Here is a 22906-nt window from a genome sequence, read left to right as displayed (position 1 = left end):
GACGGCTGGTTGCCCTGGCAACCCATATACAGCAGCAGGCAGCTGCTGAGGAGCGAGTTCTCTATGCGTTTGACGATTCAAAAGTTTTATCACTTAAAGTTGTTGTGCTGTTTTTGACAGGACTAAATACCGACACTGTTGGACTGTTTTCACAATGCCACCGCCTAACAATAACGTTGCAACACTTGGGAGAAAGGTAAAAGGTCAACATAGTTTAGCTAGCCTAAACGGTAAGCTTACGTTAGCGAAGTCATAAAGCTAGCTACAACAACTGCATTGACTATAAGCAGTAGCTACCAGTTGACGTTGAGTTCACTGGCAGAGTTTTCTTTACGCTAATGTCAGGATTTACCATTAAAGTGTTTTTCAATCGTTTTCACACAGGGCTCGGTTGTTCAGAAGGCGCCTGGTGCGAAGCCAACCAAAGCTGCGAATAAGAAAAAGGTGGGTGCACCTCCAACTCACAAACCTATTTAAAATGTAAAAATCCAGAAACACAGTTCAGAATTTTGGCATCTGGCTCCAGTAGGAAGGGCTATGAGAAACACATGTGCTTTTACACATTGATGTACTTTTTTTTAATTGAACCAAGATATACATCTCTCTTTGTATGTAACGTTGCAGGATGAGGAAGAGGGTGTGGATGTTGGAGATGGATGGGATGACTGGACTCATGGGAAAGCACTTATTAAGCCTCAAGATCAACTGGAGCTTACTGAAGCTGTAAGCAGATGGCAGATCTTCATTGCTCAAGTTTGAGACATCCATATGGCCTTGTCGAGGGAATTGGCTGAGACTGTGCTGCTGTTGCATAATTCTTCTTTTCCAACTAGAAAAGTTCATCATCCTCCTTTTGGTCATTGTTTTTGCAAATAATACCTCTGCAAAATTACACAGGCCTTCACCTGTCCTGTTGTGATTTCTGCTTTATCTATAATGTTGTCATTAGGAGCTGAAAGAGGAAATCACCAGGATCCTGACTGCAAACAACCCACATGCCCCCCAAAATATTGTGCGCTATAGCTTCAAGGTAAAGTTATATTGAGGCTTATACATTCACATGACTCACTATAGATGCAGGCATCACTGCAGTGCTGAAGCCGCCATGTACTGAAGAATTTTTTCATGAAAACGGCAGATTGTCACTTGCCTTATATGTATTCACCTTTAAAAGATGAGGATAAGGTATTCCAAGCCAATGTTTTTGTGCCTTTTTGTGTCAGATATGTTTGAGACCATGTAACTAGTTGATTAACATACATTTGTAATTTACTAATAACTTTAAACACAATACATTTCTCTGCTCGCTGTTCCTCACGTCATAGCTTTTTGCGTTTCCCAGGAACGTTCCTTCAAGTCTACAAGTGTTGTGGATCAGATGGCTGTTCACTTCGTGTTGGAGGGCAGCCTCCTGCATCAAGACTCTGATGAAGCTCGTAGACTGAGGGCCAAGGAGGGTCTCTCTGAGGGTACTAAAACACACTGCAGTAATATTATGTGTCTATACATATTCAAGCTCATAGTGTTCCCTGTTGTGTTGCTGTTACATGAAGTGTTTGCTGGTGTAGTGCATAATTGTTGCCACAAGATGTCACTTGCAACATGTGCCATCATATTCAAGATTCAAGTTTGTTTTCTACACAGTCAAATCATGATGTAATATTTCTCATGTGTTCAGAGACTGCAACAGTCGACACTGGAACAGAGCCTGATGAGGAGAAACCAGAAACCCCGGTAAAACTATGTTCTATATGACATTTTATATGTTGAACTAAAATCAGAGCAATACATTGTGCTGGACAGTATACTCCATTCTGAACAGAATCCAGTGCCCTCACGAGGTCAGTAAGTTAACACTTCCCCCTGTTGGTTTTCCACAGGCAACACCTGTAGAGGATGGAGGGGAGGTGGAGGAAGCTGGAGAAGAGGATAGACCAGACAGTGCTGCCTCCAAAACTGACAAGAAGGAGCCAAAAATTACTAACCAGTTCAACTTCAGTGAGAGGGCCTCCCAGACTCTCAATAACCCACTAAGGGTAGGAGGAAAGATAACCAGTCTTTCACTTGTCGTCACAACTGTGGTTATTACAGTTGACATAGTAGTTAAGTTAACTACATTCAGACAAAGGCATTGTTTTAATATTGGAGGGTATGAAAAACACAGTATTGCTGTTTGTGTAATAAAATATGCATAGCCTCAAGAATTTGTCTGGAGTAATTTTTTTTATTTTCCTGTAGGAGAGAAGCTGCCAGACTGAACCTCCCCCACGCAACATCTTCTCTGCCACCGCTAGTCAGGTACTGGATTACCTGATGTGTTAAAAAGAGATGTTTAAGGAAGGCTTATTTTCACGCAGTTGAGCATCAGTGAATATATATGCCCACATGGGCTGACTGGAATAACTCAATTCTCTTTGCAGTGGGAGATATATGACGCGTACGTGGAGGAGCTGCAGAAGCAAGAAAAGAATAAAGAGAAGCAGAAAGCGGCACCATCAAAGAAAGATAGTGACAAAAGCAAGAAGAAGACGATGCTGACGGAGGCTCAGGTAAATTGAGACTTGAACTATCCAGCCTATATATATCATTTTTCTATGTACGTGCTGTAATCTTAGCACAGTTACAGCTCATATTAATCTTGTTGCCATACATGCCATGCATTCATTGCTTTACATACATTATTAATGGCTGTTAAATCATAGTATCTTTGAAGTTAACAATATGGCTACCCAGCACACAGGGTGAAACTTTATCATCATACTCGTGTTGTTATTAGGGATGCAATGATAAAAGTCTCACAATAAGTTAATTGTGGGGAATTTTCATTATGGGGATAATTGTGAATCGAGATAACCTTGAATACCCATCCAACATGGTTGATTTGAAAAGCTGTCTAGCCCATACAGTCCTACATCATTGTTTCTGATTTATATTGAATTGCCAAAACCTGTCAATATGGCTAAAGACATAGCTTGCACATTGTATCCCTCCCAATTCGATGGTTATAAATACTACAGATTCCAAACTAAAGAATGACAGAGAGCTGAGATTACTATTTATTTATTAAAGTGATTCCAGTTTGTTTATTGTCATACCGTCAGTCACATTTTTGTTGGACTGGAGAATTCTGACATGAAATTTTCATATTGTCTCATATCTTGTATTCTCTGTTATGTCTCTAACAATGTTTGTCTTATATAGATGGATGACATGAGCAAAATGGGCAAGTTGTCGAAGAAGTCAACTATCCTAGAACGAATGGTCAATCAGAATACATTTGATGATGTAGCACAAGGTATGCTCCAGTAACATGTTAAGTGACACAATAATAAACCACAATTCCATGTGATGTTCAAGTTCAAACACTTTCTCTTCTCTTCTCTTCTCTTCTCTTCTCTTCTCTTCTCTTCTCTTCTCTTTCTCTTTCTTGCCCTCCTTTCATGCCTCTTCAGATTTCAAATACTTTGAGGATGCGTCTGATGAGTTCAGGGACAAGGAGGGCACCCTTCTCCCTTTGTGGAAGTTCCATTATGACAAAGCCAAAAGACTGTCTGTCACTGCCCTCTGCTGGTAGGTTTTATCATCAAGTCTTCTGCTATTCCTTTCAAATTATATTTTTATTCTGGGGAAAAATATGCAGGTGCAACTCTCATTCTATCAAGTATTTTAAAGATAATATCTTTGACTGTTTGCCTCAGCTATCTGTGTTTGTTTTCCAGTGTTTATTTTGGGAATGACTGATTGATGCACCTCTCCTCAACAGGAATAAGAAATATCAGGACCTATTTGCTGTTGGAATGGGATCCTGTAAGTAATCCACAATGAGGGTCTATAAATGTGTATGTTAATCTAATTTGAAACAGTTTTTAATTGCTGCTGTCTATAAAGCATATTTGGTATTTCACCTGATCATCCCCTCTCCTCTCTCTCTCTCTCTCTCTCTCTCTCTCTCTCTCTCTCTCTCTCTCTCTCTCTCTCTCTCTCTCTCTCTCCCCCTGTCAGACGACTTCAGTAAACAGGGGCGTGGCATGCTTGTCTTCTACTCACTGAAGAAGTCTGCCTTCCCAGAGTACATCTACCCCACCACCTCTGGCGTCTTGTGCCTTGACATACATGAGCAGCATTCCTATCTGGTAGTGGTCGGCTTCTATGATGGCTGTGTGGCTGTCTACAACTTGCAGGAGGAGGGACTGGAGCCTGTGTATAAGAGCACAGCCAAGACTGGCAAGCACACTGACCCCGTCTGGCAGGTGAGAGTAGGGGACAATGGTAGAGGTGGTGGGAGTTCAGGCCCTCTAGTTCCTGTCACTATATCCTTGCACTGTTACTTTGTCTTCATTTACATGGAAGCTCTTCTGGCCTTTGCAACGAGAGCCATCCCAAATCAGTTTATTAGGAATAGAAGTGGGCTAATAAACTTTAACACCAGTTATGCTACTGACCTAACCCAAAAGAGAATTAAATGTACACAACAATAAAGGAAATATCACCTGAATGTATTTTTTTTCATTCAGGTGTGCTGGCAGAATGATGACTTGGACAGTAACCACAATTTCTATTCTGTGTCATCTGATGGCCGAGTTGTGTCCTGGACACTTGTCAAGGTTAGCTAAGGAATACTATTTATTTACATCAATTTTTCTCTGTAACTTATGTGGTCTAATTAGAGGCAGTTTTTCCTCTGTTCATGTTATCTCAGCAAAATGAAAATATGCAGCTTGGAAGACGCTAATTAGTTGCTCTTTGTTTGCCCTCTAGATATGTTTGTCTGTGTGTTTCTTCACGTTTGCATTTATTATCTTCAATTTATTTGGTTGTTTTCATTTACATGTCTCTTATCTATTAGCATCTATTACTTCATCACTGTGTGTTTGCATGCTTGTAGAATGAGCTGGTCTTTACAGACATTATCAGACTGTCAGTGAATGGTGCTGTCTCTGAGGGGCCAGAGGATGCACAGCAGCCCTGCATTGGTAAGGGCTTCATTCCACTGCATGTCATTGTGCACATGTATATGAAAATGTACTGTATGTTTTTAATTTTGAAACTCCTATCACTTTAAATATCGTCTGATATTAGATCAGATTTGCCTCAGTCCAGTTCATCAGGTCAGTGTCCGTAACAGTGTGTCTAATTAATGTGTTCGATCCCTCCTGTCCACAGCCAGTGGAACATCATTTGACTTCCATAAACAGATCGACTATCTCTTCTTAGTTGGCACAGAGGAGGGGAAAATACACAAGGTATGTTTCAATGATTCCACTACACTACATTACAGTTACATTAATTAAGCATCTTGTTAACATGGCTCACTTAGGCAGCCAAATGTCCAGTGGGGAAGCGAATCACAGCATAACTTGTGATACAATAACATCAAGCTATTGCACACTGGCATGAGTAATACATTCAAATATAGTGTATGTGTAACTGATTAAAAAATAACCCTATTAAATGTATTTTATAGGGTTATGTTAATAAGGCACTGTATTATTCACCTCATTTACAATCTTTAACGGACCGTTTCATTCAGTGCAAATAGAATATAATTAGCATTATTACATCCATTTTTAGATTGGTCTTCAAACACACAGGCAGCCATGGGTATTAGATCATTTAGGGAGAGACTTCAAACTTGTAATCCTATAATGAGACAGATGAGTCCCAGTTTCATACCATGTACATACACCGTGTGTTAATGTTGTCAGTCCACTATAGTATCATGTAATTGTATTTTTTTCGGCAAATGAACAAAGGTGTCCTTACTTACTGTCGTCCTCATTCATAGCTTGTATCCTCAGTGCCAATATTCTGTGTACATTTTCGATAGAATTCTGTATTCTGTATTCTCTGTTGAGTTGTCCAGCTTGACAGTGCTATAGGAATCAGTTCAAAACAGAGCCAGTGTGAAATCAAATGCAGTACTTGATTTCAGCTATGCATCACAACAGTGGTGCTTCCCATCATGCATATTGATGAGCACTGACAACGGAGCTAGAAAAAAGTCAGACAGACAAAACAAGTCTGGAAATGTAAACATATTCAATACACAGTGAAATGTGCCAAAAGCCCAGCGATCATGTTGAATTATGATTATTTTTGACCCATCATTAGGCCCGGCAGTGGGTAACAAGCTGTGACATCATAAGTCTACTGGGCCCTCTGACAGACGACACCATTTCCTAGATCTGACATAATTTACCTTTAAGCTGCCTTTAAATCCTAGAGCAGATATGCTGCTCAACATTGTATCTGCTTAGGCTACAATACAGCTGTTGGCTCGGTAACTTTATGTGAATGGTTGTGTTGTCCAGCCCCAATACCTGCACACCTGGGTTGGCTATATTTACTTGTTTCGGACCTACTGACTGAATGGCCGTAATGCACACACACAATGGATGTTTCATTTGCGCAAAACAAAAGAGCTCTCCACGCACTATTTAATCCAAATGTAGGCATACTTAAAAGGGTAAGCTACAAGCTGGGTCTCTCCTCCCTTGCGCCGCTACTTCCAGAGTATCTATTAGTGGCTGTGGTGCTGACTCAATAGCTGTCTTACATTTCTCTTAATTAATTCCCTACATCCCTGTTGCAGGCGGTGCTAAACTAGTTGCTCCTACATCCACTTCAGTGTCCATTTTTAAATACCTTGTTGTAGAGTCCGTTGTGCTTATCATCTTCTCATATCAAACTCCTGACTTCTTTACTTTTGATGACTGGCATGAGTGACTTGAGTGACTAGAAACTACTAACTGGCAAAAATAACAAGCTTTCACATGACTCAAAGATACCATAGGCTTTTCACAAATATGTCTGGTTTTCCAAAGTTTGCTGGCTCAAGAAAAAGATTGTCACAAAAATTCTGCTGCTGCTGTTCAGTGAAGCCCCATCCCTTTATTGTGTTTTCTTTCTGTACCACCTCTAAATGACATTAGGACCATCTTGGGGATTTACACTGTCTCCCTGAAAAATGTAAGCTCATTTTGTTTGTGCTGCACTCAGATATCCTGCTGGGCTTGCACTCTGAAGGGTACAGAAGCGAGAGAGTTTCCATTAATAGTATGTGCATGTGTTTGCTGGTTTATATGTGCGGTTGTAGATTTGTGCATGTGCACTTGTGTGTGTCTGTTTGGCCCATTGGGAGCCCTTCAGGCTTGACGTTAAGGGTTTAATGAGTCTTCTTAAGCAGAGGCTCTCCCTGTCCACATCAGACAGCTGGTAGTTTTTGGTTGGCCTCCCACCTTTTCTCCGCGTCTCCTCCTCATGTTCTTGTTACCGTAGGCAGAAAGACACTCATGAACGTCTCATTTATTTGTAGTTGCCAGCCCTTAATCTATTGATTTAATAAAAGTGCAGCTCACTGACAAATGCCCACTTCATTTGAATTGGCATATGTTTATAATATTAAACCTACTGCCTCAGGGAAGACTGTCTTACGTGAACATAAAGAGAATGCACACAGAGACAGGTGAACACACTGTTTAGAAGATAACGATATTGTAAAGTTAAAGGACAAGGCTGCTTTATGTTATCTTTTTAATATTCTCAACATCTCAACTGATTTAAACCGCAAGCCAGTATTGTCCCAACACAGTCTGAACTCCAGTGCTTAAGAACTTCCCTGTCATCCAAAAACAATTTAAAAAAACATATTTTTCTCTTTAGCTGTATTGCTACCTATCTAGATAGTTCTAGTGTGAGCTGTCGAGGTGTGGAGATGTTGGCCGTAGGGATGTTTGCCTGGAATGAGATGGCACTCAGTTTGTGGTGCCAAAAGATGCATTTAAAATCCTCAACAGCAATGTCATTTTCCAGAAATCATGATCCAGTTACTCAAGGTAATCAACAGACCTTGTTGTGAACAGTTTCATGTATCAACTTTTGTCTGCCGAACTATGCTGCTTTACTACACAGTAGGAAGCGTGCATCTAGTCGTGAATGAGAGGCTCATCCTTGTGCCTCTTCAGGATGTCAACATTAATAGCATAATCCTTGGATGAGGTGCAGTGTTAGCTAGCTTTGTTAGCTTGCCTCCATGACCAGATGCACACTTCCTTCTGTGCAGTGATACAGAAAGACAATAGTTCCTAAATGAAACTGCAAGTCTGTGGATTTAATTAAGTAACCAGGCCATGATTTCTGAAAAGAAACACGGCTGTTCACTTTTTCAAATGTATTTATTTATTTTGGTGCTTTTAGCAACACAAGCCGAGTCAAGCCATTTAGTTCCATTTAATTTGAAAGAGGACACTAGATGGAGAAAAAGCCCTTTTTGAGGTGCATCAATTCAGTACTCAATTCAAGATGCTCATTAGATTCACTTGTCTTGTGTTGTCAGTGAAATCACTGTCACAGTTTCCCTTCACTTCAGACAAGAATCATGTTTGCTACCTTTGAATTCCTCACTGTGAAATGCACCTCTTTGCTTATCCCTGATTAGCTCACTCATTCGAGTTAATCGTGAGGAGACACTACTGAAACATGTCTGATTGCATCTCGTTGGCTTTTTACCTTGCAACATGACTGAATCTGCTTCCTATGATGGTTGTGTCTTAGATGAATGCTGGGTGTATAGGGACACACATCACTCTCCTTGCGGACATACAGGCAGACACCCACCCAGTCTGTGAGGTGTCACCTCAAGGTTCAGCAGCACAGAAACCCCAGGAGAGGACAGATTAAGAATCTTTCACCTAGCTGCAGGGCAACAATCAAGCTGTCAGTGCTTAGAAATGCAACAGCTGTCCCCACAAGCCATGCTGTTTTATCCTGGCTCGTCCAGTTAATTTAATACTTAAATCTAAGTCTGCTACTGTGGTGGTACTTTTAATCCTCTTCTGTCGATTGCAAATAAAGTGGAAACGTACAGGGTAATTCAACATTGATTTACAGAGGATTAGAATTCTCTTTTTGGGTCCGAAACTGTTGCACATATTGGACTTCTAGCCTCTCTGTAATTAGTAATGTCACAACAAGACCCTTTCAGTTGCCAATGCAAAATGAAATGTGTCCAGATACATAAAGCATTCTCAAAAAAATATTGTATTTTTAGTTCTGCAAAGACTTGCATGGAAAAATGTTTTAAAGCCCTCTAGTGAAAAGTTTGCTTAAGAGAAATTTGCCTGGAAGAATTGGCCACCTGTCATACTCAAAACAATTAGGGGACACTAAGTCGTTAAAGTAACCACTAGCGGTCCAGACTTGGAGCTTTGGGCACCAAGGAAGTTTTTGTGTTTCCACTGCTAGCACAGGAGCTTTACACTGGGACAGGACGGGGCTAGCTGGTTATAATGCTAACGCCAGTAGATATCTCTGCAAAGCATTACAGACATGTCATAATTTCAAAGTTGTTACTTCTTCAGATTTTTATCACAAATTTACTCTCTTTAATGGCTTTAACTAAAATATCTTACATATTGCAGCTTTTGGAGAAAATCCTGTGTTTACAGATCATCATTTTTGTCCAAGTCAAGACTTTGCTCTTACTCCCCAGTGCTCCAAGACTTACTCAAGCCAGTTTCTGGAGACCTATATTGCCCACAGCATGGCAGTGGATGCTGTTAAGTGGAACCACTTCCACCCGAAGGTCTTCATCTCTTGCAGTTCGGACTGGACCGTCAAGATCTGGGATCATACCATCAAGTGAGACGACTTGCAGCTACTGTAGATATGACACCACTCTAAACACTGTACTGTATATTGTATCACAGCTATCAAAATTCTAATTCCATTTTGTCTACAGAAAAAAGTCAATGGCAGTCCACAACAGAAAAACCCTGTAGCTTAAAACCTATAAGTACATTTCCTTTTGTCATGATGTTAGGCAAAGTGCATACATCTCATTCAAGATGCAACATCTTTTTCACTAACATTAGGTTGTACACCTAATTTAACTATTGTGCTACATGTTAAGAAACTATTGTGGGATTTAGATGTAATGAGGATCTTATTTTTATTGATTGTCAGCGCTCATCTACTGTCACAGCAACTAGGGTCCCACCTTTGACATTGCTGGTGTCCCATCAAACACAACTGGCAGTATTGGCTGGTGGGAAGCTGTGGAGGGACTGTTTGCCTGTTGCTGCACTAGTGACTCCTCCTGGTTGGCTTGAGTACATCTGAAGAGGAGGGTGACATCTCTGGGGAAATGCTTGAAATACTCAGTGCCACAGTCTCCCTGTGAAGCTCTTCAGTGTTGAGTAAAAAGGAGCTTATGACTCCATATGTGTTAGCGTTGACACTTGGAAGGCAGTGGGAGTGAAGAGGTGACAAGAACTACAGTGCATATGACCGTGGAATTAAAAGGATAATGAATGTAAAGACAAATACATAGGAACATTTTGATTGTGAATTTGGTTTATTCAACTGGTTGTTAAGTATAGTTAATATTTTAGTGTTGGTATCATCACTACTCTCTTGGGTTTGAAGGAAATGGAAGATAAATGTATTTCTGTTTAGCTACAGAATAGCAACTGCAATTATGTACTGTATTTATTTTTTTATAGATTGTAACACCACTTGTGTTCTGTGATCAAATGTGTACGTTCAGTGAAGAGGGGACTAGCTAATCATTACTCCTGTAATATTTCATTAGTGTTAAAATTTGTCTTTATTATTTATTATTATCTGATTCTCATCATGAACCCGGAATGATTTGACTAACACGTAGTGCCTCCCACTTCTTGTCAGCACAGGCAGCTTGACTGAATAATGATAGTAATCATCCCCCCATTATGGGAGACAGGGTTTTCAAAAGTGATCCATTACAAGACATATTGTCTCGGGGAGAGGCTGATGACTGGATCAAGCAACTTTTCACTTTGTCACACTGTTCAGAAGTGTGTGAAAGCTTTACACTGAAAAACTTTATGCTGAGGCTAGTATATTCTATAAAAACATCAGATGATGTTAGCCAGTTCTGAATCAACTGAAGGGTTTGTAACTTTATAGATGAGACTTGCATCAAGTCTATTAATCAGTCAGTTAGCTTTATAAATTTGCACCTCAGCCTGGTGATGAACTTGGACATAATATAAGAATCCTAATAGCTCGGACTCTCAAATTTACAGTATTTGCAGTGTCAGTCTGCTGTAAAAAGCCTCCTCTTTAAAGACTCTGGGCCAGATTTATTAGCCTTTGGCACATAATTTCTGATATATCCTATGCCTGCATCAATGTATGTTGTCTATCAAACAGGCACAGCATCGTGGCAGCACATTTGTTTGTCTGTCATCTAGGGAATATCTGCACAAATCAGTAAGGGAGGCCGTTGCAAAAAAATGAGAGGAGTGTTAAGTGTGGATGATTGTGCATTTTGGTTTGTTAACCAAGGTTCATGCAATTTGTGAGGGTCAGTTTTGCAGAGTAAATACTCGACATCTCTTTAATGCATTCTTGATAACACATTCCAACATTATTACTTTTTAATTAGTTTTTTGGAGCTTGCTGGTAGTAAACATCTTCCACCACCTTGTGAGCTCTAATTCACTTGCAGAATGTGCCCAGAGGGCCTCGGGTGTTGATTAGTTCCTCCCTTAGTTAGTCAAACACTTTACTATTACTCAGAGAGTCCAAGCGCAAATTGCTTTCATGGACGAGTGTATTGGATTTAGTGGCTTATAGTGGTCAGGTTACACATTGCAACCAACTGAATACCTCTTGTTTCACCACTCCTATAATGGCCACTAAAAAAGTAAGAAACACACAAGGCCTTCTCTAGAGCCAGTGGTGTGTCCGTTGCAGGCTACTGTGGACACATGGCTGTGTGACATGTGATGACTCCATGAAAGAGAAGAAAATTCTTAGTATCAGGTCACTGTACACTAATGAAACATAACTGTGAATACTGCATTCTGATTTTAGCAAATAGGTCCCCATAAATCATCCTAAATTCTCATTCTTTTTTTTTTTTTTTTTTTTTTTTTTTTTTGAAGATTACCTTTTTGTGCCTGGTTTCAGCTCTTTTTTATTCTTTGTCGTGCCTCCGGTCCATGTAAACAATCGAAGTAGTGTGCATGTGGCTTGTCTCTCATTTTCACCCGTTTCCTCTGCCAGGCTTTGATGAGGCATCAGTGACTGGACAGATTGTAACTGATTGATTACCTTGGATGACAGTCTGAAGATGGTTTTCTACTGCTTGAAACTTGTCAGAAGAAACCACAGATGTACCTTGACTATAGATACAAAATCTGCTGTTTTTTATGCACAGTGCAGAATATGATAGTTATACTGAAGTAATTTCTCTGACTCCAGACACTGTAGTGAGCACCAACTTAAGCTGATGAGTTGCGGTTCCTTTTCACTCTGGATGAGTCTATCGCAGAGGCACATAGCGTTTTATGCAATATAATGCAAAATGCAGATTTCCTGTCTGACCTTGGCTGTATGTGCGTTTTTTCAGCACTCCAATGTTCACCTTTGACCTGAATGCAGCTGTTGGTGACGTTGCCTGGTCTCCATACTCCTCCACTGTATTTGCAGCTGTCACAACAGATGGAACAGTAAGTGTACATTTTGCAACCCACAGCTTGGCTTGAACTTCATCATGTTTTTGTTGCTTGCTTTAAGAGACTATGGATCAATCTCCAGTGCATTATGCTTGGTGTAATTAAGAATCTCACATTATTGATTGTACATTCAAGTGTTTTACATTTATAGTCGAGGAAAGCAGATTTTGCGCTGACTAAATCTGTTACAGAATGTAGAGCTGGGCAATATAATTAAGATAAATGGGTCGGACGAAATGGTGGAAAAAACACAGAGGATATAATTCAACACAAGTCAATAGCATCACAAAGTACAGCCTCCAAAATGCCAATCCAGCTGAATCAACACCTCTCAGAGACAGTCTCAACAAATACTGAACAGTATAACATTCATGATGGTTGGATTTATTACAGGGCTGTTGTATCAAACTGCATCAGTTTAAGTGAGGTATACATCCCATCCATCCATTATCTGTACATTATCTGTACGCCGCTTAATCCTCTGCAGGGCCGCGGGGGGGCTGGAGCCTATCCCAGCTGACTTAGGGCGAAGGCAGGGGACACCCTGGACAGGTCGCCAGTCTTGTCACATAGAGACAAACAACCAGGCACACTCTCATTCACACCTACGGACAATTTAGAATAATCAATTAACCTCAGCATGTTTTTGGACTGTGGGAGGAAGCCATGAAAACCCACGCTGCACAGGGAGAACATGCAAACTCCACAGAGAAGGATCCCAGGAGTCCCAACTGGGACGCGAACCGGGGATCTTCTAGCTGTGAGGCGGCAGTGCTAACCACTGGGCCACTGTGCAGCCCGAGGTATACATAATTAACTTTAACAATGATTGAAAAAAGGACACATTACTAATGATCACAAAGTTCAAATCAAACATGTCATAACATAAAAAAAATCTAAGTTATATAAACCAACTACACCACTAGTCTCATACCTATGTGACTTCATATACTCAAGGATGCTTTGTCTAGGATTATCTCCACCTCACATCTGCTGTGTGCCTAAGATAATAATTACAAACAGCTGTGCCATCTACCACCTGCCATCCTCTTCATTATGATCCTTATAACATAGTTACAAACCCAGCTGACTTAACCCTTGCTATTGATCCATCCCCAGATTAGTGCACTGGAACCTTGGGCAATAGGGTTTGATAAAACACAGTTTCTCATCACAAAGGCGGCTTCCTGCCCTGCCAGTGGTTATTGATTCCAGCCAGAAGTAATTTTAGTGGAAGCCTTGTTGCTTATCGCCACATATTTTCTTAATATGGCTGCAAGCTGTCCCCATCTGTTTGTCTTCGCACCAGTCTGTGCCATCGCTCCGAAGTCCAATGTGTTGTGTCTGACACATTTCCTGTCCAGTGTGCCAAGTGAATTCCAGTGAGAGTGGCAAAGAGGAAATGAAAGCTGAGCAATTTGAAAGACACCTTATGTGATAGTGTGTGCAAGTGTGTCCCGTCTTCTCTGACGCCAGGATTCAGTCACCACAGGCACAATAAGTACTGTAGCATATCCAAGATTATGTAAATTATGTCACAACCAAGCATATCGGTCTTGGTAAGATATGGAAGAGAGGAAACGTAAGAAATTCACAAACTAAATGTCTCTTTTATCGTAAATTGCAGTTAAATAATCTGCAGTGCGTACCGCTGATGTTTAAACCCAGAATAGAACCAGCAGTTTGTTCAACTGTAAACATCATCTGCAGAAATAAAACATTTAATTAAATGACTTTGTTAGAAAGTATATCAAATCTCAGTCCTTTCTGTAAACGATGGTAATTTATTCTTTCAAACTGGATCAAAAGCAGTTTTCAGAAGCTATTAAAAAACTCATTAAAATCTCATCAGTTGGCATACATTTTACAAGCACTAAATCCTCTCCTTTCTAAGCGGCAGGAGCGACAAGAATATTAGATTGAAGTCGATTGAGGTCAGTGTGCCTGGTTCATTTTTTTCTCAGTCTGCAGATATCAAAGTTGAACCATCATCCCAGTCAGGTTTTAAAGGATGCGCTGAGGCAAAAATAGCTTAGATTTTGTTGATGGGAGCTAGCCATCATATATAGGTATACTAGAATTTACTATACTGTCAAAATTTAAGGTAGGTGACTGTCAGCCTGGGGTGTGCAGAATTAACGGGGTCCGTTATATAATCGTACTCTATTAAGTCCAAGGCTCGGCCTCACTCTCCGTTGGATTGAAGAATGACAGAATATTGTCAGAATTCCCACATTCACTGGTTCTATCACAGTACATGATATTAATTGCCATAATCTTCCCACAGGATAGCAGATTCTTCGCAGTACATTTGTCATTTTCTGTTGACAAGTGTCTGATAGAGCTTGAGTGACTCAGCATGAGTTGTGCGCTGCATGACGTGTATTTACTGTTGATGACAACCTGGCCTGCCGCTGCTGCTGCCAGACTGCAAAATGTCAGAGACACAATTGCTCACGTGTGTGTGTGTGCACGCGTGCGTACGTGCATGTGTAGGCGTTTTCATAAGGATAATGACTTGCCTGGCCGGCTGAGGTGTAAGAATGACACTGAGCTGTGCCACTGCAAACAAATATCTCTTGGTTCTCTCTGTCCTTGCATCTCCATCTGAGCCGACTGTTGAAGAAATAAAGTGTCAAGATGAAATAATGAGTCCAGGCTTGTGCCCCCGTGATTTCTCTCCAAATCCATATTTGCCCCCACGCAGCTCCCTTAACCTTCCGCACATGGATGCCACATATTGCAGGTAGTATTACTGCATCAGTTCATGCTAGATTATTAGATCTGAAATGTTAACAACATCAACTGGAAGCAATAAAAAATGACTGATTTAACTTATTTAAAACCTTAACAGTCAACTTTTCAAATTCACACCCCCTAGCATTCCCCTGCCATAAAGAGTTAGCTAATAGACTGGTTACTGTCAAAACCGGAAAAAAAAGAAAATCGTAAGAATCACAGTTTGACGGAGAAACCGCAATTTTAGTGCTATGAAAAGGAAGAGTCAAATACCCAGTAGTATTAAAAAGTAGGCGGGTTTTGTTGCTTGCTTATCTAGTAGAAAGGATGTCAGTTTCAAGTCCCCGTGGCAAGAGGAAACACATATCCACCGGGGGACCGACCTTGAAACAACACCAGAGCGCTCTCCTTTGAGTGAATGCCCATCCATTAAATCTCTTTCTTCAGCTTTTTTGCCTGAGCAGGGTGCTTTATCTTGAGCAGTGTAGAGTTTCCACAGTTATTGCAGTTGTTCCACTGTTACCTGGGGGTTGCGACAAGGGAAAACAATGCAGCTTCCTAATATGGTTGCACCAATCTGTGGTGGTGGATGGTGTCAGTTTCTACAGCCATCAGTTTTTACTCCAGAATGACAAGTTAAAGAAAAACAGAACTTAGTTATCTATTGCCAGTTAAATATACTAAAATAAATTAATCATTTTAACACAGTAATATGTCTCAGTGCCCAAGTTCATGCATGAATTACAAATAGTCAGTGTGTACTGCAATCAGTCATGACTCATGTTACATGAGTGCTTATATATCAAAAGCGAAAACACTACAGGTAATGCCTGTCGTGATGGGGGTCACAGAAAGTCATACTCTGGTAGAATATGATGATTCGTCCCAAGTGATGACTGCAATGCTTTATGTGGTAGTGGTACACACAGACAGTGTGAACCCTGGTGACCTGATCACAGTCATCTCTCTGGTAAAAGGTGTGAGCTGTGCTTTGAAGTGGGCTCATTTGTTGTCAACAGATTGTCGAAATGCACTTAGGCTGACAGAAGAATATCTGTGATCTGGTTCCCTCTGGAAGACGATGTCCATGATTTTGTATTGGGGCTGCCAAACACACGCAAACACACACGTCCTCACACAGAGGGACAGAAGTGCACGCTCATTGATATGCTGGGAATGCGCTTCCTTGCAGCAGATGGCCCGGCTTGCATCCCTGCAGAGGCTTGTGCTCCACTGTTCTCCCGCTCACATTAAAGAAGACACAACCACGAGATATGAAAAGACAATAGATATTTTCTTTGCTTACTCACACTCTTCAGATGTGCATCCTGCAGCCTAAGTATGTTGGTCATAAAGATGGGTCAGTTTTGCTATATATGCTCATTTTCAGGTTAATACTTTTATTTTGGGTGTGTAGTGTTTACATGCTTCAATGGTCAAAAAAACATCACTCGATTTCAGGGCCTGTCTCTTTAAGGCCCCCCTCCAAGAGAGCCCAGTCTGCTCTGACTGGTCAGCTCACACAAGCTTGAGCATGCACCACCCACTGTGTTTCAGAATCAGAATTGTCTATGTTTTTGCAACCATGGCTGTGCTGGGGGTGTGGCTGAGGAAGGCTGTGTGCACTTCTGTTTTGACGCTTTCATGGTAATGATATAGAATCTATACCTGCTTTACAATTAAAGAAAATCTCACTTTCCACGTTATTGGACCTTTAAAACCTCGGCAGATTCGTTTTGAGTTTTGAATTGTCAGTTCAGTTACAGAGTCAGAGCTGTACAACACATCATAAACAAAACATTCAATCTTTTTAAATCACTCACCCCTTTCAGGTTCACGTTTTTGACCTCGACATCAACAAATATGAGGCCATCTGCCAGCAGCTAGCGGTGGGCAAAAAGAAGACCAAGCTGACTCACATTGAGTTTAATCCCATCCACCCGATCATCATAGTGGGGGATGACCGAGGATATGTCACCAGCCTCAAGCTCTCCCCTAACCTCCGCAAGAAACCTAAGGTAAGAGTCTTATCAAGTTGCTAGAGGGCAACTTTCAACTACATTAAATTTGTCTCAGTTAATTTAGTCCAAAGCTAATGCCCATGTTGAGTCTGGCAACAAGGAGATAAAGAAGCTGCCTTTACAAATGCAGCTTCACCATTTAATGTTTCTGCTCTTGCTGCTTTGTCTTTATGATCAGGCTGTAATGTCACATACGAATGGACGACAGTACTTTCGGCACTAAGCAAAATTGTGTTCTGCAGTGCTATCATTGCATTTGAATGGCCTGTTGTGTTCTTTCACCTTATATACTATCTTATCTGTAAACAGTCTGGATACATGTCCAGCCTTTTGCATTATTTATGACTGCCACTTGTTCCACATCAATGAAAGCAGATTAGATGATTCATTCTTCGCGGAGTGCTGACCTCAAGCTAATTTCACCAAATTACAATTGAATGGAGGCCAGAAACACCCACCCCCACCCCACCAGCAGCTCATTATCAGCATCACTAATCGCCCTGTATTTCTTTCTCCCTTGCTCATTTAGGCCAGTTAGCAATTAGCCGCAGAGAAGCAGTGTTGTTTATAATTGAATAATCTTGTTACAAAAGATAACTCAAAGGCGAAGCAGAATATGAATTGTTATGTATTGGAACTTTTGCTGAAAATCGCATAACTGCGACCACCCTGGTCTCATGGGTACCCTGTCGGTTTCTACCTAAACATCCTGTCACTTATACTGTCAAACTGCCAATTAAAGTTAAGACAAAATGGGGACCAAAATCTTAAAGTAAAGCTAAAATAATTCTGTATGTAAGTTGTGTCCCACTTTAGCCCCATTCACAATTGATGAGTCACTGAAGGCTCTGTTGCCACTCATGACAATAGTTAATGAGCAGCGGAGTAATCACAGCGGTCCTACTAAACACAGGAGGAAACCAAATGGCGCACTGAGTCACAACACTTTAATCAGGGCCCATTTACAGTCAGCTTGGCAGCCTCTCCAGCCTCCTTTGTGTTCCTCACAATAATTGATGCATGTAAACTAGAAGGCATGCTAACGACTTGAGTAATACGTGTTTATTCTCAGGACACGTTTTTGTGCATTATACGTTGCCGCATCTGGGTGCCACACAAGTCAACAGTTTTCCTTCAACCGCACGCATGAATACAGTTTGGATGGGTGCAGCAAAACAAAATGTACACGCACTTTTGGTGCTACCTCATTAGCGACCTCAGACTGTAGCCCTAAAGTGTACAATTGGGAAATAATTGCACAGTTCAGCACCACTGACAGCGCTCAGAGCATTTTGGAAACCCAGTGTGGCAAATAAGCATCAGACACAAAGACCCACTGCAAATATTTTCAATAATATGTCTTAGAAAATTGGCACAGCAGCCCTCTAAGAAGAGCACAATGGGCATGGTGGCTCATGAATATACCCCAAGCACTGCAGCACAACACACTGTAACAATAGAGGTGTGCTGTACTCACTTATTTGAAGAGCATTGGGTAAAGCTGATGAGAGAACTCCTTGTCTCGTTGACTCTCATTAAACTGGTTCAGTCCGCTTGACCTCTCGCATCCTGTGGTGTTCCCCTAAAATACTTTTTAATTATCAGAAAAAGATGACAAAAATTTAAATTAGGATGTACCTACTAAAGTGTGTTCTAAAAGGGGCTTTGTTTTGCTGAAGTGAGCAGTTAGTTCCCAGCCGTAAGCCAGAGGGGCCACAGACACTAATGAGGTAATATCACGTGTGCGTGCTGTTATGCTGTACGCACAGAAATGTATGGGCCTGTGGGTATGTGGTGATATCATGTAGGGTCTGTGTCGGCCCAAGTGTCCACTTCCCTGTGACAAGAGGTCTCTGTGATTAAGATGGTTTATGTGGTCATCAATGTTAGTTGAATCTGATCTGAAAGTGCACGTAACACTCAAAATGCTCATCATCTCTAGATAACCACTAACATTTAATGAACCCTGTCTGTGTTCAGCTCAACACACTGTTCTGTTCAGCTGTGTGTGCAGCATCGATGTGTTCATCTCATCTGTTCTCTTTTCACTGCCCTCATTACGTGTTTCCCGCAAATCACAAGTGGCCGTTGCGTTACAAAAGCAGCCTTATGTAATATTTTGTTATTGTCCATTAATCCCAGAATATTACATATATAAAGACATTTGCGTTTGTATTAATGCTGAGTGCCAATAACAAAATTCTGGGGAGTATACAGCGCAGGTGAGCAGAACAAGAGTGGGATTTTATTGCTGCTTTCAGCCAACCAGTGAGGAAAAATGGAATTAGAAAATATATGAGAACACATGTTGAGAGATAAAGAATGTTTATTCTATTAAGAAGATTAAGTAGCCTTTTTTCGCATGCGCTTTATCGGGCCATTCATCATGGCCGAGATATTATGTTGCATAGACTTTTGATGCTCATGCGTTTAGGGAACGCAGCTGTCTGTCTGGATCAGCCCCCCTCGCTGTATCCATTTCAAAGTTCAAAATAGCCACACCAAAATATAGATATTAGTGTTCCAAGTTTCAAAGGAGTAGTCAGCAAGACCCACCACCCCTCATTCCTTCATTGTGTTTATACTAGTAGAATTAAAAAAAACATATTGTGCATTATGTGCTAATTTTGCACTTTGTGTATGTTAGTACCAGAGAAATTGCAGCAACAACCATGTACTTTTTAGCTGGTTATTCCATTGTTTGTTGCATTATATGATGACCATATCCATTAACACCACACTCAAACTGATGTATTTATCCTGTGTTTTCCTGGCGTAACAGTTAAAGACGACACAGGAAGCGCTTCGACACGTTTCTCCGGCGGTCTGTATTATAAACACAAGTAAAGTGTAGAGTGCTTCCATTTTGTCCGTTTGTTGAATGTTTATGAGAGCAGAACAGTCAATTATATTCAAATAAATAGAATTGTTTGTTTTTTTCTACGGTTCTATCTGAATTTCACGCAATCTCAGATTGTTTTAGGCTTTTGCACGACACTCTAACTTTTTCTTAAACCTGAGAATCCGATAAACTCTAATCATGCTTGTCATTATTAGTAACAGGCCTCTCTTCAAAAGCACTACACATAGAAATACAAATGATCTATTTGTAACTGAAATTGCAAGTCTATCAGCATATCTAGCCATATTCAATAAGTTATTGTACCCTTATGTTAACAGTTGCATCATTACAGAGATACAAACTTTTAAATATGTTGCCACTTAAATTCCCCAATTTTTTATTTGCTGATTAAGAGGGCTGAAACTAAAAATCAAGTGAAGCTTTGTTGGACTATAAGATTCTATCAAGCGCCATTAATCAAAGTCCAGTTCATTTGAGGAAAACCTGTGGCAATGGTAAATGAGCCTAGAAAACGATAGGCCTGTTAAATATCCTTTAACAGAGGTAATGAGCTCCCGCAGCAAGACAAGACAAACATTCAGCCATATGATGTGGTTCTGAAGTGTCTGTGCTTTTCTACTCACAGGAGTAATGTGCCAGTTTAGTGTTTGTAACTATTGACCCTATGACTCTACTGACCCTAAATTTCTGTCTGATTCTTCTTCTGCCTGAGTCTTTTTTCTCCATCTTTGTGTGTGTGTGTGTGTGTGTGTGTGTGTGCACGTGCACTTGTGTGTGCGCGCGTGTGTAGGCCAAGAAGGGACAGGAGCTGCCCAAGGGTCCAGAGGTGGAAGTAGCCAAGATGGAGAGGCTCCTCAGCCTGCTGAGGGAACCCGAGCAAAGCACAGTTTAGGGCGGCCACTGTGGCTTCTCTCCCCAACGCAACAACATGGTACAGTCCTTGATTCTCATTCAGGAAATGCACCAGTAAACAACATCGACATAACAAGAAAAACATTTGTACGAGTTTATTAAAAATGTTGTCTTCAGATCTTTCTTAAGCTGTTAATAAATTATTCATTTTCAATCAATAATGCATGTATTTATACTGTAGTACTTTAATCATATTAAACAGGCAACATTAGAACTCCGTTGACTCAAGTGACCTCTTCTGCAGGGATTTGTCAAACCCTTTCTGTACGTTCTGTAAGTTGATTAAGCTGAAAAGTGAGGGGGAGAGGTTCTGCGGTGAACGGGGAGATAAATTAGCGTAATAGACTGAACATTTATGGACCACGTCCAGACGACTTATCTTGGCTGGCACATGCCGTCCTGGGCAACCGTCCAGGGATGAGACAGGAGCCTGTTAATGTCCCATGTACGGGAGAACTTTGATTTCATTCGTAGCGGTGTCCGTCCTTATTTTTCCTTTCTCTCCGCCCCTCCCTGTCTTAATGATCTTGTCCTTCAGAGAAGAACCCACCCAGTGCTCTGATGCTCAGCTGGACTCAGACGCTGCCTCGGTGTCCCGGGCTCGCTGCCTTTCTCTCTCTTCTCATCTTCCTGCGAAAAAACACATGCAGCGGTCTCTCCCTTAAGTGTGATTCATTGCTTCATCTCCACGAGGTTTAGCGAGAGAGGGCCGCTCCATCACCTCATTTTTACAGACAATGCGTAACAAATGATTGTGGCTGTGGGGCGGTAATGAGAATGCAGCTGCGACAGTTAGTTCATTATTGCGGTAATGGGGAGCATACTGCAGGGTTGGTCAAATAACTGTTTGTTCTGCTGTTTCTCACTTTTGTTTGTGTTGTATTTTCATAGATTGCTGTTGCAGCATTTATGAGTTCAGGGTTTGGTGGCCGGTTAGGGGCATGGCAAAGGACACGACTGTAATATTGTAAAATTAAACCCTTGTATACAATAACTTTTATGTTTTGTCAATATGTGAGTTCCAGGAGCCAGGTGTTTATGTGTCTTTTTCTATTGTTTTCCCTTGTTCATTGATCCTGGCAGTCAATTCCAACAGTTTGTCTTAACGTTGTCAAATGTTGTCATATGATAGTTTCTCTAGAGCCAATCAATCTTGTTCCATAGAATATATTTGTGATTGCAACACTTTTTTTGAATTATTCTGATTATTCTGAAGTTTGTGTCCCTAGAAAAATTAGCCGATCGAGATGTAAACTGGTGCTGTGTAGGGAAACATTTTTGGTCCAATACTGCAAAACTTACATTTACTGTTATCAGCTGATGATGAAATTACAGCTGCTTTCACTGCCTTAGCAAGCACAGCATCTGCACACTCTGAAACAGTCGGTGGCAATATGCATCTTTTATGGTTGTTTTGCAATTCTGACAATAAACATGGAAGGAAGGAGGAGAGCGCAGCAAGGTGTTGTCATTATCATGACGTCCAGCTGCCCTGCCTGGGTAGAGTCACTCAGCGTAGACGAGAGAACCAGACATGTCATCGCCGGCGAGAACATTTTTCACAGTTTAGGAGCACATGTTTGACAAGCGTGTACTGAGGGATCTGTGAGAAGGGAAAAAGTCTACAAGTTTGAACACAACATGTCTTATTAGAGCTGTGGAATACTGAATCCTCCAACTTTGCTGCCAACTGCTTTCTACATCTTAGGCGTTCTTACCCTCAATCTGAAATAGGTTAGGAGCTTCTTTTTAAACACAAAAAAATGGAACGAATTCAATATGCTTCATATCTGTCAGCCTAAAGCCTGGATGTATCATGAAGTTTTAAATACACATCATAAAATGTTTTGACTCTACAACATGCCATG

At 40.9% G+C, this 22906-nt stretch overlaps 1 protein-coding gene across 1 annotated transcript; it reads left to right on the top strand.

Annotated features, from left to right (window-relative positions):
• Positions 1–11: 11 nt before the first annotated feature.
• Positions 12–22495, top strand: dnai1.2 (dynein, axonemal, intermediate chain 1, paralog 2). The gene is made up of 21 exons (XM_037100759.1): positions 12–196; positions 385–444; positions 625–723; positions 950–1030; positions 1343–1469; positions 1679–1734; positions 1881–2036; positions 2239–2298; positions 2421–2549; positions 3202–3295; positions 3453–3570; positions 3764–3807; positions 4003–4250; positions 4515–4604; positions 4886–4973; positions 5164–5243; positions 9491–9639; positions 12398–12497; positions 17075–17260; positions 20917–21057; positions 21577–22495. The coding sequence occupies exons 1-20, from the start codon at positions 155–157 to the stop codon at positions 21016–21018; spliced, it is 2109 nt and encodes a 702-aa protein (XP_036956654.1). The 5' UTR covers positions 12–154; the 3' UTR covers positions 21019–21057; positions 21577–22495.
• The last annotated feature ends 411 nt before the right edge of the window (positions 22496–22906 follow it).

Source organism: Acanthopagrus latus, chromosome 6, assembly GCF_904848185.1.
Source record: "Acanthopagrus latus isolate v.2019 chromosome 6, fAcaLat1.1, whole genome shotgun sequence".
NCBI classification, from domain to species: domain Eukaryota; kingdom Metazoa; phylum Chordata; class Actinopteri; order Spariformes; family Sparidae; genus Acanthopagrus; species Acanthopagrus latus.
The sequence above is the reverse complement of the archived record's forward strand: the minus strand, read 5'-3'. Positions and strand labels throughout refer to the sequence as shown.

Excerpts from the sequence above, each read along its gene's own strand:
- dnai1.2 (XM_037100759.1), top strand. The coding sequence starts at position 155 with ATGCCACCGCCTAACAATAACGTTGCAACACTTGGGAGAAAG. Across the intron at positions 1,735-1,880 it reads AGGAGAAACCAGAAACCCCG|GCAACACCTGTAGAGGATGG; the intron begins GTAAAACTATGT and ends GGTTTTCCACAG. Across the intron at positions 12,498-17,074 it reads CTGTCACAACAGATGGAACA|GTTCACGTTTTTGACCTCGA; the intron begins GTAAGTGTACAT and ends CACCCCTTTCAG.